At 32.0% G+C, this 21,220-nt stretch overlaps 1 protein-coding gene and 1 long non-coding RNA gene across 3 annotated transcripts in view; both read right to left on the bottom strand.

Annotated features, from left to right (window-relative positions):
• Positions 1-21,220, bottom strand: part of LOC139517135 (uncharacterized) — a 560,758-nt gene that overhangs the window by 526,157 nt on the left and 13,381 nt on the right. For both annotated transcript variants that reach the window (XR_011663089.1, XR_011663090.1), the window contains exon 5: positions 12,755-14,619. This is a non-coding gene — a long non-coding RNA (uncharacterized lncRNA). The remainder of the gene's footprint in view (positions 1-12,754; positions 14,620-21,220) is intronic.
• Positions 1,687-5,207, bottom strand: LOC139517058 (transcriptional regulator Myc-1-like). The gene is made up of 3 exons (XM_071307681.1): positions 5,050-5,207; positions 3,919-4,428; positions 1,687-3,600 (listed from the first exon to the last, which is right to left on the bottom strand). Exons 1-3 carry the CDS (start codon positions 5,156-5,158, stop codon positions 2,951-2,953), a joined length of 1,269 nt encoding a protein of 422 aa, XP_071163782.1. The 5' UTR covers positions 5,159-5,207; the 3' UTR covers positions 1,687-2,950.

The following is a 21,220-nucleotide window of genomic DNA, read 5'->3' as shown; positions in this document are numbered from 1 at the left end:
ATTAATGCAGGTATATACAAAACGTATCGTGGTTAAAGCATTTTCTCCGTGGGTCACATTGCGTACACGTTTTAAATTGCAGAATCCTTATTTCTAAAATGTTTTTTTATAGACTTATTTTAATGCGTCTCTGGTACTATTTTGTGTGAAATGTCTCCAATTATAATAAAATTTAATAAGTTAGCGGCCTGGACCCTTTCTTGTTTTAATCTTTTAGTCTCACTTCTTTTCTCCGCCAATACAACTGTGGTTCTATTCGGAATGGGATCAAAAGCCTTTCAAAATCTTTTTCAGCCAAATAGAAACTGACCATATGCACTGGTAATATATTGGTCCATGCTAAGGTCCAATGTGCTCATTGCACAATTGAATATTGAATAGCTTCTCAATAACTAATAGAGGAAGTCTCAGGAGACAATTGTGAAAATGGAATCTGAATGAAATTTTAAAATTGAAGGAGCAATATGCATCTTCATACATATGAAATCTTAAGGATCTTTTCAGGTGCTATCAAGTGTTGATCATATTGTCATGACAAAGTCAAATGAAACTCAACAAACGTATCATGAAGCTGGTAATCTTTGTAAGGACCAAGCTTACTAGAACATGGTTGTCATTCTGAATGTATTTTCTAAACCTGTACCTAATACTCCATATTTTGTCTGTTGTAGTCAATTTGTTTTCCTATTGCTTTCTCTATCTCAAGTTTAATGCATTTTTGTACTGAAAAGCTGTCTATTCAGGTTTCAACTTTCAGTGAGAAATTTACTGGACAACAATGCCATAAAATGGTGTCAAAGACCATGGACATATGACAAACGCAAACCATAACATAAGGCATCTATATCCAAGGTATAAAGCATCCAGTTCTTCTAACCTCACAAATATACAGCTTCAGGCAAATAGGTTAAGCTGTTGATGGGTCAGATTGAACTCTTCGTGTATGTCTCGCATTCTGAAACTTTCAATGCAAGTAAGACAAATCTCTTGAGCTCAGTACTTCAGGACCAAGGAAGTTTCAAGAACATTGCATGGAGAGTATCAAGAGTAAGAAACTTATCCATTATCAAGAAGCAAGCAATGAATTGTAGAAACATATACAATATGACAAATTTATTATTTATTTATCCCCTAACAAAATGTTCTCAGACATTCTTTGCCTGAAATTGATATATTCAGCTCTGATAATTCCACATCTACTTAAAATCAAACACAAGACAGGAGGATCCAAGTCATAAACTTAATTGTATTGTTGAAGGCAACATGCACATGTAATAACACCTTTTGAGTTTTTTTGCTGCCTCATTGAAGAATAACCTTTTTTGATTCATATTAAATATTCCTAGTTGATTCAGTTTGGCCTGTATGATTACACAAGAAGGGATGAAGTGTTTTGTATGCATGTTTGCTGATGTGGACTATATACTGCATGTGAAATCCTGTCTTTTACTGTGAAAAGGGATATACCAGATCCAAATGGGCAGGAGGTTGGAATACACATTTTTCAAGATCTACTATTCAATGGTCCTTATAAATTGAATAATGTGACAATTTTTCAAATCCATCACCAATGTTATATAAAGTGCCTTCCAACCTCTTGTTCTTGTTTCTTGAATGAACAGCCTTTATAAAATACATCTGAATTAATAGGTACTGTACTCTTGTACAATGACAATGAAAAACAAATTTAAAGCTTCAAAATTTTTAATTAAAATTTCAATCTTGACATATGAAAAGATAAGAATAGTATCCAATAAAAAAAACCAAACAAATTGTTGCAGCTTCTCCTTTGCTGTTATAAGAAAATAAAATATATACAGTGATGGAATCAGTATTGAATAGGAATACATACACCAAACTTAATTACAAAATAATTTTAATCAGTTTTATCCAAAAATATATTTAATAATAAGTATCAAACAGTACTCATGTGAAAAAATTTATGGTAGCAGTATTCTTTTGAAAGATGATTAAAACAACACCATAAAATGGTTCTTATCTTAGCTCAATAGCTGATTTTAAGGACTGTCAATAGGATTTTAAAGTTTGCAAATCTTTTATTGTCACAACTGAAGCCAATTAAATAAAGCCACACATTTAGCTGAAATCCAGGTATATCAAAGGTTTTGTATTTCCTTAATTTAAAGTTCAAACAATGGCTACAATTACATCTCATTTCTTTTAAAAATTATTGAAATTTTACCAAAATTACAAAGTCTCATGAAATACTTTAATCAGTCACAGAAATAAAATGAATTTCAAATTAAAATATTTCATTCTGAAGCCATTTAAACAAAAAAAACAAGTACTGCTATTTGCAGTTGTATAATACAAACAAATACATGTTCATGTAAATGTGAAAACTCTAGTCAAAAAGGACTCAACAAATGTTAAAATATTTTTCAAACCTAACAAAATATCAACTACTTCATAACACACATTAACATATGGAATTTCTTCATTTTCTGTAACAACTTCATAAAACTGCACAATTATCTTCTTAGAACAGAAAAATATTGAACTTTAATTTTAATTAACAAATTCCTTCATGTAAGATACATTTTAACATGAGCATAGAATGAATTTACAAAAAACCCATATGTTAATCTTTCACTAGACATTTTTAGTTAGATACAACAAAGTAGTTTGAAAATCTTAATGGAAAAGAAAATAAATGCTCTGCTTTGGCAGTGATAATATTGTATATATTTGCACAAGAAAAAAATGCCACACCCTTCAATACATCCTGGGATATATATTAATGAACACAAACTGGGGATTAATAATGTTAACAAGCTATTTGCAGCAAAAATCATCTATAGTGATCAAAACATGTTGTTTCAAAACTGGCAAAGAATTTAGAATGCAATCTCTAATAAACTCTGCCTAAGACATATTATTCAGTTTTGACCCCATCTTGCCCTATCAATTGAATATAAATTTACAAAATTCAGAAAAAGTCACTATCCTGTAAAATTTCTAAAGTCCGTTTCAATTTCTGCTGTTTAGCTAACAAAGTAGCCTTTTCACTTTCTAGTCTTTTGTTGTCTACATTCAAAGAATGTACATAGTCTGAAGCTTTCTTTAGAATGAGCACTTTAGGAGCACGTTCCTGGTTACTAAGTTCTGGGACACTGTCACGTAATGTAAAGAAACTATATTTCAAGTCATTTCTTCGTTTCCTTTCAAGCACATTGTGTTGTGTCCGTTTTCCACCTTCACTTATACACTCTTCAGAGTCAGAAGAACTTTTGCTTGCACGTAATTTTTGACAAACACGTTTGAAGTCAGGCACACTTAAATCCTTTTTAGTCCTTTTCTGAGGTAATGGTGAATGTGATGGAGACACTGGATAAGACCGCACACGTTTAGGTTGATGTGAATGTGGTAAACTATAGTTATGCAAGTCTGGGGTTTCTACTCGGATTTTTAATGTTGTTGTTTTTAAAGGAATTATTTCCACTTTCTCTCCATTGTTTTTTTCAATTTTAATTTGTGTTTTTATATTCCTTGTCTGAATATTTGACTTGTTGATAGTTGGTCCAGCAGTTGTTGAGTTCTGTTGCAGTTTTTCAACTGTGACAACATCAATTTCTTCTTCTACAAAAATAAATAAATCATGATAATATATATGTATTTTATATTAGACAAGTTGAATTGTCTCCCTTACACGGTCTCATTACAAACAAATCTAACCTTGTGGCAACATAACAGAATGTGAACTTCTAATTATACTTTTGTTCTACATTAATTTGATCTTTAACCATATTCCTTTTTTGACATTTATTTACCTATCAAACTTTTTTTTTTATTTTTAAGTGTTCTCAATTTTACTTAAATGTTTAGCAAGTTAAAAATAAATTTATTTACAAGCATGTTTACAAATTGATAATTTCGAATTATAAAGTTCAAATGTACCTGAATCTGAAGGTGTTTCTGTGCCAAGACTGTGAAGCTTTGTTTCACTCAAGTAGCCCATAATGCTGTGTGAATTGTTTGTATTGTTGGTTACTGAACATGGAAAAACTGCCATTGGATCAACAGTTTTCATGTCAAAAGATGAAGATGTTTTATCCTTTTGCTCACTGGAAGAAAATGTATCTCCAGACCACATACAATCCTGAATTAATTTAGAGCACAATTGTGACGGAGGCGACTCGGCAAAAGTTTCTTTCGGATTAAAATCCTCACTTTCAAAGAAATTTGCATCAAATGGGAAATTCATATCTTCTAAATCCAAGCTTAAATCCATTTCAAACGGTTCTTCTCTTTCTGGTGACCGAGGAGGTGTTGGAATCAACTCAAACTTCTTCCAAATATCATCACTTGGGAGAGATGCTGGTGATGAAGATTCTGTTTCATACATGCAATGTTGAAGAACATGTGAATTATCCACGTAACAGTGTTTGCACATTTTAGCCATCTTCACTGAAATAAAGAAAGATTATGATATTACAATGATAGTTCTTCGAAGTTTTATAATATAAAGGGCAAATAAAATCTGACGCAAAGAATGTCATGTGGGAACAGGTGCCCCGCCTACTTTTTTACCGGCACGAAATTCACGAGAATTTTAAGAAAAGTACATATTGTCACAACAATTGACGTGTTAGAAACGAAGCTTTATAACATACTTATCATGCATACTCCTTATGTATATCAACATCCATTAGTATATATCAAAAATTTTAAACAATATGTTGTGTCATTACTTATGTACACGTGAGCCGGCATTTTGACCTACTTTTAATCGTGTATCATGTTTTATGATATTTTCTTTTAAATATTAATTTTTATAAACTTATGAGCGCAGAAAAGTATAATAATAATGCTTGTCCATCATTTGATATTATTTTCTCCACACGTTACACTTCTAAAAACTGGTAATTTGATAAACATCTTTTTGACATTTGACGGCTTCATATTTCTAAAAATACATTTTCTTCGGCAAAACTTGACATTAGATTAAAACATCAGAAATTACAGTTTTCGAAACATGTAAGCGAAGTAAAACTTAAAACTAAAATATTTTAACATTAAATTTCCTACCTGAATTGTCAGAAGGTTGAGCTATTCCAGTATGTCCAATTTCGGTGACAACTTGGCAACTGTTCCCTTCACGTCTTGGTATGACTATTTCAGTGTACTTACGCATCATTGATATGCATATTACAAAATTACTCCGCCATAAAGTTTTATCCCAAGGTCGAATTTACGCATTTTTTTCATTTTGCATAATAACACAATACGTTTTAGCTTCTAATTGCAGTTAAATTTTAATAGAAAATTCTAGATATAACATTTCGAAAAATTATGTTTTATAGAAGAATTTCTTTAAAAAATAGCACTATTTTCGTCTGCACCATGAAAGAGTGATGAGGTTAAAACGCGGGAAAATTAGGAGGCGTGTTTTCGTAATCAATGAATTTTAGACACGCCTATTCATATTTCGATTTTTCATTCATGTGAACAATGAGTTTAATACTTAATCGATGTTTTCTTTTTGTTAAAGATAAAAAGTACAGCCTGTTGTGGTCAATGTTTGAGTTAAAAACATATTTTTCACAAAAATGTGAAAATATAACACCGAACACCAACCAGCTTTTTTTTTTAACGAAAATAAGAAGGGATTTATCTGTTGACCCATGAGTGCCGGACTCCCATCATTGAAATTTTCTTTCAAAGCATGCAAATCGAGATGCAAATAATCTCGAACGTACGAGTCTATTTTTACAAGAGACTTATACTTGCAAATTATCTTTGGCATGTTATTCATTTAAGGGATTCTTGTTCATACTTCAACTCACAAAACTCCTCCAGTGTACTCAGCACAGACAAACATGTATGCAACTTTTTAATACTATAAACTGCCGTAATACCAACTATGATGCGTGGTTGCATGGATGACGTTTTATAATAACAAACCGCTGAATATACTATTTTGTAACGCATGCCCGTAGCCATGAATTTCTAAGGGTTATTGCGGAGGCCAAGGACGGTCGAGGAAAATAATACAAAATTCAGGATTATTTTAGATTTCCATGCAGGCACAATTTAGTAACCGGCAATCTGTTTCTCTGATAAAGAGTCGACTCATTGGCAATCATATACCACATCTTTTCTATAATTTCAAGTCTACCTTCAAAAAACTTAAAGGCTAAATTTATTATATTTTAACTCCCCCCCCCCCCCCCCCCACACACACACTTTTTTTTAATAATATATAATAAAGAGCTTTATATATAAATATAAAATATGTAAATTTCACCCTTTGCAATCAGGGTCATGTTTTGACTACTTTTAACGATTCCCCCGTTACTTTTATGGACTCTGATGATTGGAGACCCGATGAGTAAATTGGAAGTTGAAAACTGCGTTTGTTTAAAATTGTTTAAATGCTTTTTGGTGACCTGTAGTTGCTTATAAAGTCCCTTTTCTTTTGTGGATAGTTTTGTCATTGGCAATCATATCACATCTGATATTGATACATGTATGCTGATATCCCTTGCAACTGGCATTAAAGTTACAAAACATATCATTCGAAACCAACCAATATAGGACCGAAAACGATACTCGCCTCCCTATATATCCATACAACCATCCAACATAATAATTGATACTCGGCCCATGCCAGTCCTAAACTGAGAAGCTGTCAATTGTAAAAAAATCGTAGGACCAAAAACCCATATATTGTCGTTTGTTTCAACTCCAAATTCATAAAACCCCAGTGTCAGCACAAAGTTTGTTTTTGTTGGTGCTCAACGTCCAATGTTAAATATTTCATGTATGTTCAGGACGAATTTAGTTTTTCTATATCATATTTGTATGCAACCAGTACTGGCGGATCTAGAAATTTTCATAAGTGGGGGCCCACTGACTGACTAAGGGGGCCTGCTCCAGTCACGCTTCAGTGATTTCCCCCCTCCCCCATAAAATCGCCTCTGACCAGATGAACCGTTTTTACGTCAGACATAGGGATAGTTCTAATGATGTTTGTGGCCTAGATCTCCAGAAAAAAGGTAAACCATGCAAGTGTAATGTTTTGTATTATCCTTTATAGTGTGTAATGCTCTACGAAAAACTGAGGACTTCCTTACACTATAACTACGTTCTCCGAAAACGTTGGACTGTATAAATGAAATTGACGTTACCAATTTTTCTGTACCAAATGCGCATATCTCTATTTTTAGTACTGGTAATTAATGAAACTGCACAAAAAAAAACGTCTCTAGTGCTTTTCTAGTCATGACATTAACTTTCAAGAGTAGAACGAAAACAGTCTGGTACTGATTATAAAATTGTGAAAATATGACACAATTCCCAATGAGACAACTATCCCCCGAAGACCAAATTAGGAGACTGGTAACAACTACAGTTCACCGTACGATCTTTCAACTCTTTCTTCCTTATTTGGTTTTTAAAAAAAACTTTTTGGAATCGAGCGAAGAATCTTTTGTAGAGCAGACGTGTCTACGGTACGAAATTCTAATGCACGTATCGGAGACGATTAATTTACATATACCGTATACATTTTTAGATAGATTTCCCGTGTACAAGTGAACTGTATATATGTAAAATGCCTGTATCAAGCCAGGAATAAGACAATTGTTATCCACTCGTTGGATGTGTATGAGCTTTTGATTTTTGAAATCTCCTTGGAGCTCGGCATTGTTGTGATTGTATTTTTTTCAACGTATTTACTTGATGTAGAACTATTACGTTTTTTTTTAAATACTATGTTTATGTCGTCAGTACCTTTACTATATATAGCTCTGGTGTTATATTCTATTTCGGACTTAAATTATATTAAAAGAAATTGTTGTTTACCTCTTTCAAGGATCTGTATAGCAAGATACTATATATCTTGTATCTATCTTTGTCTCGAGTTTAAAAATGTATATACATGTTTATTGATTTTTATCCATGTATGATATTTCCAAAAGATTTGTCAAAATTAGCCTTATACGTATAACGGGAATCAAATAGATTACATTGACATAGTTTTTACCATTTGTTTACAAGAAAGCGGAAATTGACATCGAAGATGACAATGTAATTCTTACAATGTCAAACTTAAATTTGAATGAAGATAACAGAACGTGTCAATATATAAATTTGCACCTGCCACGTTCAGGAAAATCATTCACGTTTAACATAGCTGCTATCGAGAAAAAAATCAAGGTAATAAAAGGCAATACACAAATCTACATACAGGTGAGACAGATGTTTTTCGAATGAACAAAATAATTTGAATACACATCATCCAAAGACAAACAATACTGGGGTATTTTATGTCTATGCATCCACTTAATCCCCTACAGATAAATAATTTCAAATCTATCCTCAGTTAACATGGTAAGTGTTGTTTTTTTTAAGATGAGATATTTAGGGAAAAGCCAAACAATCAATGGAAACCCTGACCCAAATCATATCTTGGGCTCAATCTCAAGGTAATAATCGTCAAGACAGTTTATAGCTCAAACCTCCCCTTTATTATGCTTGAGATTCACATTCATGCCATTATAGGGCTTGAAGTGTATGTCATGAAAAACAGGTTTGAAATATATTCCAAAGGCAACTAAGTACTGAGAGATAGTGAAATCATATTTTGTTTCCAACCTTGGGTTTTAAATCAAGTTATCTTATTCCTCTACGTGAATGTTATGCATGCATCCCCTTTCCCCTTCTATAAAAGACGAATAGCCAGTGACTTAGAACTTTGTATATATGCATGTCTTTTATTAATTTCAAATTCAAATGAACAAACTGGTTACTCAGTAGATTATGGGGGACCCTCAGAGATCTGCAAGTCCCCCTGCAGGATTACCAACCAAGTGATTGAGACTAAAGTCCTTGGCATGGAAGACAGCAACTGTTACCTTTACAAAGAAAAAGTAGGGTGGCAAACAAAAAAGGGGAGTCAATTCCCTATGCACCATTTTTTCTGGAGTTCATAACAAAAGAGGGACACCGATGCATATGTCATACATAGTCAGTATGTGTAAGGATATATAATGTAAATATGGTGAACAGGAAATGATGAGTACAGAATGTGAAGATGCATCCCACAATATAGCATGATCACATTAAGCTACCATGCAGATAACAAATTTCAGAATTCAGGAAGCTCTCATTTGTAGTACGTCATATGTAAACTTGGTAGTAATTGGTTAGTGCTACTGTCTAATAAGGTAATCATTCATGTACCAATGTAGAAGACCAACAATACTATGTTGTTACCATTGTCTACAATCACAATACTGTAAAAGTGGACAGTACCAACATGACCAATGAATCTAGAACATGAGTGCACACACTGAAATGTCTTGCTTGCTTTACTTGTGATTGAACTGATGCTGAAAGTCTTAAATATGAAGATTTTACCATGAAAATGAGGTCATGGCCATATGATACCTACCAAACAGATGTATATATTTATATAATCCTTCCATACAACAATGACCTACATTTTTAATTGCTTGAAGTTAAAAAAGACCAAAAATAAACTTTACACTGAGCAATGAACCATGAAAATGAGGTCAAGGTCAAACAAAAACTGTGAGACAGACATGTAAATTATAAAATATTACCATACACCCAAATATCATGAATATAGTTGAAGGGCATGAGGACCTTGCAAGGTACGCACATACTAAATATAGTTATCCTATTACTTATAATAAGAAAGAAATTAACAATACAAACAATCTTACTTTTTCAAGTAGTCACTGAACCATGAAAATGAGGTCAAGGACAATAAACATATGACAGGCTTAAACTTCATAACAGAAGGCATCTTTATACAAAGTATGAAGTTTCCAGGTCTTCCACCTTCTAAAGTAAAAAGCTGATCATTGACAACTGAACAATAATAATGAAGTCAAGGTCAGATACCTGTTAGACAGATATATACAACTAAAAATCTTCCATACACAATATATTATGGCCCTATGGCTTACAGTACATGTATCTGAGAAAAAGACCAAAGCAAAACACTGAACATTATCCAATAAACCATGAAAATGAGGTCAAGGTCAGATAAAAAATGTCAGTCTGACATCAACACATTAGTCATTCCATACATTAAGTTGACATATTGCTTATACTGTTTGAGCTATGGACTTTACCATGTACAAGTAGCCTTGACCTTAATACTGATCCATGAAATGAGGTTGAGCCCGTTTAGGTAAGGTGAATTCTGTCTGACAGACAAGTAGACCTTACAAAGAACCCAACTGTATACCAAATATAGTTATCCTATAACTCATAATAAATATATAAATAGTACATCATGTGTGGATCCAGGGGTTGGGGGGTTCCTGAGGGTTGACCCCCCCCCCCCCCCACACACACACACACTTGTTTGGGTTGATTAATGCATTTGAATGGGGACAAGTAGTTGGAACACCTTCTTTTTGTCCAGGGTTAGGAACCCCCTTTTTAAAATGGCTGGATCCGCCCCTGTGCATGCCACAACCAGAATGTAATTCCTTTGTCCCAAATACTATGACTTTCCCTGAGCCAGACACAAAGCCTAACCAAATACACAAAGTCAAAAAAAAGGAGAAGCAACAAATGATAATTCATAAATAAAACAAAACTAAATGTTACAGCCTGGTTTAAGTAAATCACATTTCCCAAATTAAAGGACAAGTAAGTTTATTTTAAATAGGGTCCAGACTTCAGTCATGCACATACAGAATGTGGAAGGGTTAAACAGTTCAACATATTTGTAAACAGACAGACCTCAGTATAACCTTCAACAGTGATGTTACAGCATAACAGAACTAACTAAACCAGATGCTTTGCAGGGCACAGTTTTATATGACGGCAGAGGTCAAACCCTGAACAGTTGGGGCAAGTATGGACACAACATTTAAGCTTGATACAGCTCTGAATTTGGATTGTGATTAAATAGTTGACACAACATAGGTTTCCGACAAAGAATGAATGTGGTCTAAGAACTTAAACTTTAAAATTTTAAATTGGTCATTACCTATTATGGTCCAATATAACAAATTTAAATACATGGTTAGATTCAGCATATTGAAGAACCCCATATATTCAATTTTTGTTGAAATTTTGGACCCCCATTTGGACCAACTTAAAAACTGGGCCCATAATCAACCAGATGCTCTACAGGGAGCAGCTTTATACGACCGCAGAGTTCAAACCCTGAACATTGGGGCAAGTATGGACACAACATTCAAGCTTGATACAGCTCTGAATTTGGATTGTGATTAAATAGTTGACACAACACAGGTTTCTGACACATAATGAATGTGGTCTAAGAACTTAACTTAAAAACTTTAAATTGGACATTACCTATTATGATCCAATATCCAAAATCAAAATACATGGTTAGATTCAGCATATCAAAGAACCTCGAAGAATTAAATTTTTGATGAAATAAAATAAAGTTCAATTTTGGACCCTTTAGACTTCAAAGTGGACAAATTTAATAACCGGGCCCAAACATCAAAAATCTAAATACATGGTTAGATTACCGGTAAGCATATATCAAAGAAGCCCATATATACAATTTTTGTTGAAATCAATTAAACTTTAATTTTGGACCCCAATTTGGACCGACTTGAAAACTGGGCCTATAATCAAAAATCTAAATACATGTTTAGATTCAGCATATCAAAGAACTCCAAGAATTCAATTTTTGTTGAGATCACACAAAGTTTTATTTTGAACCACAATTTGGACCAACTTGAAAACTGCGCCCATAATCAACCAGATGCTCTCCAGGGCGCAGCTTTATATGACTGCAGAGTTCGAACCCTGAACATTGGGGCAAGTATGGACACAACATTCAAGCTTGATACAGCTCTGAATTTGGATTGTGATTAAATAATTGACACAACACAGGTTTCTGACACATAATGAATGTGGTCTAAGAACTTAATATTAAAAAACTTTAACATATCAAAGAACTCCCAAGGATTCAATTTTTGTTGAGATCAAACAAAGTTTAATTTTTGACCAGGATTTGGACCACCTTGAAAACTGGGCCAATAATAAAAAATCTAAGTACATGTTTAGATTCAGCATATCAAAGAACCCCAAGAATTCATTTTTTGTTGAAATCAAACAAAGTTTAATTTAGGACCAACTTGAAAACTGGGCCAATAATAAAAAATCTAAGTATATGTTTAGATTCAGCATATAAAGAACCCCAATGATTCAATTTTTGTTAAAATCCAACTTAGTTTAATTTTGGACCCTTTGGACCTTAATGTAGACCAATTTGAAAACAGGACCAAAAATTAAGAATCTACATACACAGTTAGATTCGGCATATCAAAGAACCCCAATTATTCAATTTTTGATGAAATCAAACAATGTTTAATTTTGGGCCCTTTGGGACCCTTATTCCTAAACTGTTTGACCAAAACTCCCAAAATCAATCCTAACCTTCCTTTTGTGGTCATAAACCTTATGTTAAAATTTCATAGATTTCTGTTTACTTATACTAAAGTTATTGTGCAAACACCAAGAAAAATGCTTATTTGGGCCCTTTTTGGCCCCTAATTCCTAAACTGTTTGGACCAAAACTCCCAACCTTCCTTTTTTGGTCATAAACATTGTGTTTAAATTTCATAGATTTCTATTTACTTATACTTAAGTTATAGTGAGAAAACCAAATGTCTTTAGACGACGACGAAGACGCCAACTTCATACCAATATATGACCAAAAATTTTTAATTTTTGCGGTCGAATATAAATCAGCTGAAAAATGATGGACGCAATGTTTGGTAGAACACACAAAAAATGATATAAGTACTATAAGAGGAAGCTACATTTGGTCAGCCTAATTATTTACAAGATATTTATTATATAGTTAAAATACATAGAACAAACCATTGCTAATTTTTATTAAACTACATGAATTTTTTGTTGTTGCAATTCACAATTAGAATTATGTGTGTGTCAATGTTTATTTCATACTTGAAGGTAATGTTGTAAATCTTGAAGTCTTTTATTAAGTTTCAAGGGTTAAAAAAACTGAGATTTGGTTTACCGACTGTTGCAATATGTTCAGTGCCCAATAACTTGAGATAAAAAATACTGTACAAAAAATGTTTATTCAAAAAGCTTTTTCCTTTTAATATTCTAATTGTCCAGTGTTTTCCCAGTAGCAATTTGAATTCATCTCTTCGAATGAGGTAAAAAAGGTTGATATAGTCTATGAAGAAAGTGCAGTGCAATAAATTTATGTACACCATCCAATTCAAGTCATTGGCATAGGTTTCATCAAGAAGTACATTTACATGTACGTAGGTGTAATTTGAACACCTAGTTAAAAAGAAAAGTAGTTTCAATAAAAATGTTGACACAGAGATAGGTCTTTATTTTTTAAGTTATTTTGATAGTACTATAATATAATGTATAATGCATATAGGTTAAAATGTGCATTTAAAAAAAAAAACATGTCAAATATGTAAAACGTTAAAAGTCAAAGACCCATGACTGAAGATACAGGGCTAATTACCTCTGTGAAAAAAAGAAAAATGCCAATGCTAATGCAACTGCAATCCAAATAAGATTGGCTTAACACTAATGGTACCACTTATACGAGGGTAGTAATGCCCTTTAACGTCAGGCGTCAAACAGTTATTTCGGCTACCGTTAGCGTCAAATTGGTAATTTTTTTACCATGATTTGTCAAAATATCCATATTGTGATTCGCCAGTGTACATTTTATTTTCATAAAATTACCATTAACATCATTTGGCAAGAACCTTTTCCGTTATTCGTCAAAAAGGTACCCCCATTATGACCCTCTTATACTATATATCACGAACAAATAACTCCCAAGTTTCAAAATAGTATGTCTTGTATATCAGCTTTCATCATAATGACACTAAATAAGTAATTAAATTGTTTAATCATTGTATAAAGGAAAAAAGATATAAATACATGTAGCTGATAAAGCTGAAACAAAGAGACTGAGCAGTGTGATATTGGTGAAGGGAGTGACAATAGAAAATGTATAACAAGTACAGAAAACAAAGAAATAAATCATTGTATAATAAAACAATTCAAGAGCTAATTTCTTATAATATGTCATAATGATGGAAGTCTTAATACACAAGTAAAAATTTTTAAACTTGTGTTCATGATAAAGTATGTGTGAACCAGTTAATAGACACATACAATCAATCACTGGATGGTAAGAACATTTTAACTGTACTTGCTTCATGCTAACAAATACTAGCAAGTACTAGCAATGGGCTAAACCATTTAAACACTTAATAACAAGTTTGAAGAGATGAATCCATACTACACATTTTTAGCAAATTGCTATTATGTAAGGACAAAGCTTTTTGAATATGCACTGCATTAAAGTAATAATTTAGTTCTATATTTTCCCCTTGAAAGACTTTTGATAGTGCTTTGTACCTGTGAAAACATAATGTATAAATCTGATCTTATAATTTTACACACTTTAAAAAATTTATCTTTAAATGGGATCATTAAAAAGAATATTTCTTGGTTGATTTGGTTCTGATTTATTTGTTTGTTTGGTTTCCCTTAATTTATTCATATTCCTTCTATCACAAAGTTTAAATTTCTTCACTTTCATGACTTCTGAGTTCATCTGTGTATCTACAAAAAGAGAAAAGGAACTATGAATTATTGAGCATTAGTAAAAGGTCATCAAGCGCACAATATATACACATGAAATAATATTGGTGAATAATATTTGATTATGTAATTCTGTTTGTAATCGATAGTCTCTAAGATAGAAGCAGTTGTAAAATACATTACAACAAATCATTTGTAAAACATTGGCTAGACCGAAATATCAATAGGCAAATCATGATCGATTTAAGCAGTGTATTGTTAATATGCTGTACTATAGAACACATCAAAGACAACATAACTTCAGTAGTTTGTTACGTAATAATACTTGTAATAATATGCGGTGTTGATAAACCCTAATTTTGCATTTTAAACCATTCTTTATTCAAAGATTTGTTAATACTAATACATGTAATTGGTTTCTTCATTATCTAAACAAACTTAGAGACCAATTCTCCTGAATGGGAAAAGTTAGAATTGCCAAAACTATTATTGACCCACATTTTAGATAGGAATTAGGTCAAACTTTCTCAAATTATCACATGTAATCTACAGATTTTCCAAATCAATGATGGACTATATTCATAATGCCTGAACCGCAAAACTGAAAATTGTCAATAAAAGTTACTTAACCCAATTTGTATATAAATGTAACAAATTACAACTGGGTCAAAATTTTTGATTGATTTGATTTTTGTGTTTGTAACGCCACTTTAAAGGGCCTCTTTTGGGCTTTTTCACATAACCAGTTTTTATTGGCGGAGGAAGCCAGAGTGCCCAGAGAAAATCACCGACCTTCAAAAGCAATAAAGACAATCCTAGTCAATTAAGATTGGACTTGAGTGCACTTGCATGACAGGGTTCCAACTCATAACCTCAGTATTGACTGCCTAGTGATTAAAGTTGTAACTACATGTACATCATACATTTTACTTAGATCACTTGGCCACAGAGGCCCCGTCAAAATTTTAAATTAAATGCAAACACTCATACTGTAAATGAACTAAGAGAAGAAAATCTAACCTCTTACCAAATTTATATACATTGTATATTATCAATAAGCTAGTAATTATTAAGCAATTATTTCTGAGAAATACATGTGGGACAGATGAAGAAGGAAAACAACCATGTCATATACTATCAGCCTATCTAAATATATGCTTCATTAGATATTAAATTATTAATACGAAATGTTCTTTAAAATTAATAGCATATTATGATCATCAGTAATAAATATAAATAAATAATATTTTGAATGGTTTATGAAGAAAGTTGTTTATAAATTTTCCACAGTATCTTAAGGGGTTTACATGTACATGTAGCTGTATATACAATTCATCTCCACCTTTACAGCAATAATTAAACTATGCATAACATTCAAAGTCAATGAACTACATGTATGACTAAAAGTGAAGGTCCATGAAAATGAAAAGTGCCAAAGCTTATAAAACTGCATATATAAGGCTTGCTTTTTAGACTTTTTTACACTTCCTCTTGTTTATCAGCTACTTAAAATGTTCAAGTACAGTAACTGCAAATTTTATAAGAAGTATTAAAAATCTTAAGTCTGTACCATAAGCCACTAGTTTCACCTCCTATCAAGACTAGAACAATTTTACTTGGGCAGTTAAGTATTTGAACAGCTATGTTTACACTCATAAGAAAAATGTTGGAATATTGGTCTCCAGACTAGTACATTGTAGTTAAAAAAAAGATTTTGGTATAGACTGCCCTTACATCTAGAAATTTACAAATTCTACATTCCAACATCTACATGCATTAATGGGAAATGTGTCCATGGGACACAGGTGATTCTGCCACTGCATGTAACGTCAAAAAGGGACATAACACTAGAACAGTAAAAGTGATGCCACTGTGATTTAAACTTGATCTGTGTGTTGTGGTTATAAGCATTGTGTATAAGTTCCATAAGTATTGGTTGAGGAAAGCTAATGTTAGAGATTCAGAACGGAAACCAAATTAGTTTAGAGATGTACATACAGACAAGGGTAAAACTTCATACACTTCGGTGTTGACATGAATATCAATTATGTGGTAATTTTTATAAATTTCCTGTTTACAAAAATTTGAATTTTTAAAAGAACTAAGGATTTTCTTATACCAAGCATAGATTACCTTAGCCATGTTTGGCACAACTTTTTTGAATTTAGGATCTTCAATGCTCTTCAACTTTCTATTTGTTTGGCTTTATAAATATTTTGATATGAGCGTCACTGATCAGTCTTATGTACATGTAGACAAAATGCGCATGGCGTACTAAATTATAATTCTGGTACCTTCGATAACTATTAATACCACCTTCACTATGGTGGGGGCATAAAAAAAGAAATAAATTTCTTATTACTTATATTTCTGATATTTGAACAAAAATTCAAGTTTTAAGTGGGATCTGACTCAAAAGTAATCACCAATCCTGGAAATAGCATAGTGTGATATAACAAACTAAATCGTAAAATTTTATCAACTGGTTGTGCATAGGGTGGAAAATGTTTTCCATATTAATTCATGCATGTATCAAATCTAATTCTTGGATTATCTCAATTAATACAACATCCGTATACACCTCAAATATATTCAATATCCCTTACCACTTAAGTCTTTAAAATTGATAAATTTAAATGAATCTATTTTTGTAAATAAAAATCCAAGTGACTGAAGCTCATAAGTAGGGCAATATTTCGTGATTGTACATACACTGTACATATGTACCAACCTACATTTGATCTAGATATAGTATAAGAATTGGTCATTTGCCAGTTTAGTCTATATATATATATTTATGTTAAATCAATATTCATTACAACTGCAGATGGGAAATAGCAATTTCACACCTTACAATACATTCAAGGTCACATTGGTGTTTTGACAAAGTAGACAAATATACAAACATTGTAATGTTAATGTTTATATATATTTATCAGTCTTTTACCAGTACCATGGGATTTAATATACATGTTCATGTAGTATTGTACCCAAAAATTATAGCACCATATTTATGGTAACAATATGTTCAGTAAATTAATGAGATAATTTACTTTTACATTGTTTTAAGAACTTGAGACTGAATTATTAAAAGAATTAATATATGATCAAAACATACATGACATATATGCTAATTGATATAATAAAGAAATCTTGCTGTATTTGCTGCAAAAACATGTACACAGTTTCTCATGTACATAATTATATCTTTAATGACTAGGGTGAAAAGTATGTACTATTCAAAACATTTAATATCAGTTTCAGAATTTCATGTATTCTTATCATATGAACCCTTCTATAGATGTTCTTCAAAAGTTCAATAGTCTCACTAAAGCTGGTGCAATAAAAATGAGATTTGTAAGTATAAGAATTCTGAAAGAGAATGTATCAAGCTCATTTGCAGGACTGACAGTGACCACATTTCTTTACAAATTGTACATGTAGGGGGTACATGCATACATGTACATGTATTTACAACAATATTAGCTTAAGACACAAATCTTTGGTCAAATTAAATCAGAATAAAAAGAAATGTGGAATTACATCAATGAGACAGCAACCCAATTACACAAATATCTAAAACGTCAACATTACATTTTGGTCAAAGCTCATAGGTCTAACATCTACATGTAATTAGTATTTTAACATGTTAAGTGGATACATCTCCTAATAGAAAGGGTCTTCTATTATTATTTTGTCAATACTTTTTTCATGACACATGCACTTACTAGGTCCTTAATTTTGACCAGACCACCCTCACATAAGAGGACATTAGGCCAGGAAGGTCTGCTGATATTTAGATATCTTTTTCATATTATAACTGAATGAGCATAAAAATAGAACAGTTGTATTTCACTTTTGATCAAAAATTTATTCTCTTTCCATTTTTTTTTTTTATGTAAAAACATAATGTTTCTGTTCTGGAATATAGAATAGAACCCAAATGAGCAAGTTCATAATCCTCATATATACTACTACAATAATTAAACAAAGAATGTTTCAACCCATAAAATAGTGGTCCCACATTGTGGTTTTTTCTTCTTCTGAGAATCCAGCTCATTCATGGTTTTAAGTAAGTTTTGATGGATGTAATTTACTATATAGCTATAGACACCTTCTCCCATTTAGTAGGAAACCAAATTGTGCATGATAGTTTTGAAGCATTTAAAGAGGTTAGAGGGGTTCCGAGGGTTGGAACCCCCCTTTATTTGGACAATCATTGTAGTTGGAATCTCCCTTTATCCTGGGTTGGAAACCCCCCTTTTAAAATGGCTGGATCTGCCCCTGTTGGTTACTCAATTATGTTTGGCTTTCAACAATGAGCAAAACCCATTATGTATTGCAATCTTAAAAGGCCCCAAGGTTGACAAATGTGAAAAAATATCAAAACAGAAAACCGCAATGACCTGATTCATTCTAAAAAAAAATAAAGGAAAACAAGCATGCTTAGACATAAATACCAAATATGAACTACATCTGTCAGAAGATAAAAGGCTTGTTGCCTACACATGACTTTGGTCTAGACTTACAGGGTAATTTCATTTAAATTACATTTGAGTGGACATATCACACTAAAAAATGTTAAGGGAAAAAAAACAACATTTCATGTACATGAAATTTACATTTTTGAAGAAATTATCATTAAAATATATTTATGTAACTAAATTTTTGTACATATACATCAAGCATTCATGAGTCATTTTAATATTATACTGTTATTTGTGCTACTGTTCTAGTTACAGCCCGGTGAATGTAATATATTGGTATACAACTGCCTGAGGCAGGTTGTGTATTGGCTATGTAAACAAACTGTAATGTTAATTTGATCACAAGGTAGGTGTAGAAATGTTGACAGGTAATTGACAGGTGTTTATACATGGAGTTATCACCTTGGGTTAAACACTGTTACATAAGCAACTACAGTTTGTACCTGTCAATCAATTAAGTATAATTAAATAATGTCAGGTAATATAGGTCCATTTCATTATAATGTTGTTAACAATAAAGGTGAGTCCCTCATGATATATATCAAGATTTGGATCTATTGGTATATAAGTCATAAGAGTATAAGATTTGGCCCTATTTTGGGACTATAAGTTTCATTTTGATGGATTATGATATTCTACAGACATGACAGAAGCACTTGATATACAGCCAAGACTTTATCTCCAGAAATACTTCTTTAGATGATTGTCTTTTCTTTTATGGAATGTAAATGTACTTCTCTACTTCTATCATGTAAATGTAACCAGGAAGAAGTCTATCTAATAAGAGGACAATTTTTTTTTTTATAAAAGATGTGCTGTTTATGTTGCTGTTTAGTTTTTTTCAGCTTGTATATTTCAAACTAGCAGCTCTGAAGTCCTACTTGTTATACACTTTCCTTCAATTTGACACTGAACAAAGTGCAAAGCATAAAAAGACAACATTTTTACATCAATATTTTCAAAGATTCTCATGTTTCAATATGTCTGTTGGTATTCCAGTGTATTTCATTGACTGGAACTTTAATCCATTACAATACATTTATATCTGATTAACAATGATTAAGGAAGGTATCACCAGGATTACCAGATATAAACAAAATACCAGAAATACAATACCAAATTACATTGTGGACAACTTCTGGTCTATAGTGTGTGATCTATGAAGCAATGACTGACAAAGATAACTAAGAAACGGCCCAATGTCATGCTATCTGTATACAAATACCATTGTAATAGCCCCAGTTTTATTTTAAACAGTCTATGAGGTATTTATATTACACATGCATTAAAATTTGTTTATTGTTCATTTAAAATGAATTGAAATTTATAACAGTCTTAGAGTACAAAAAGAGCATTAGATATTTCACAACAATTAAACATCTGAACTTTTATTACGTCATTTGGTCTCCAGCAGGGAGTTGTCTCATACGTATACATGTACAAATGTATATGTGTATACACTATTCTATTTGCAGGTGCAGCCATTATATGGATAATAAGTGCTATAAATCATCAATCTAGCTTAAAAACAAAAAAGTTCAAGACACCATTTCATTACCTTTGCCCATGATTACATTTTATAAACATGTCAGATAAAAGGGTGAAGGAATTGAACCTTCGAAGAAACACAAATCTGCATAAGAAAATTACACAAAAATGAATATCAAAAACTATATGTACATGTTAAAAGAAGAAGCAGAAGTATTCATTTAAACTTGAGAAATATTTGCTTGGTCTCAATACAGCCCAAAAGTCATCAATGGCTCTATGTGCATATAGAGCAGAAAAAATAAAATGGAGAATGTGTCAATGGGATAGACAGACAAGGGTAATACTTAACGCCCTTCTGATGCGGCAGGGCCATAAAAACACAACATAAAACCAAAATATGTCAATAAGATTTGCATACAATTGATTATGTGTATCAAGTGCAACCAATTCAAGCAGGAAGTTGGAATAACACGCAAAACATGTAAAATTCTTAGTTGTGGACAGCTGTTGTACAAAAAAAAAAATTAGTCAATAAGATGTTTCATAAGAATGCATGTCCTGATTATAGTCTAAATCTATTGATGGAATATACCAATTAAAAGTACATGTACATGTACAAATGTACTTTAAAATAACTCTAATAT

The sequence above is a fragment of the Mytilus edulis genome, chromosome 1 (genome assembly GCF_963676685.1).
Source record: "Mytilus edulis chromosome 1, xbMytEdul2.2, whole genome shotgun sequence".
NCBI lineage: Eukaryota > Metazoa > Mollusca > Bivalvia > Mytilida > Mytilidae > Mytilus > Mytilus edulis.
The sequence above is the reverse complement of the archived record's forward strand: the minus strand, read 5'-3'. Positions and strand labels throughout refer to the sequence as shown.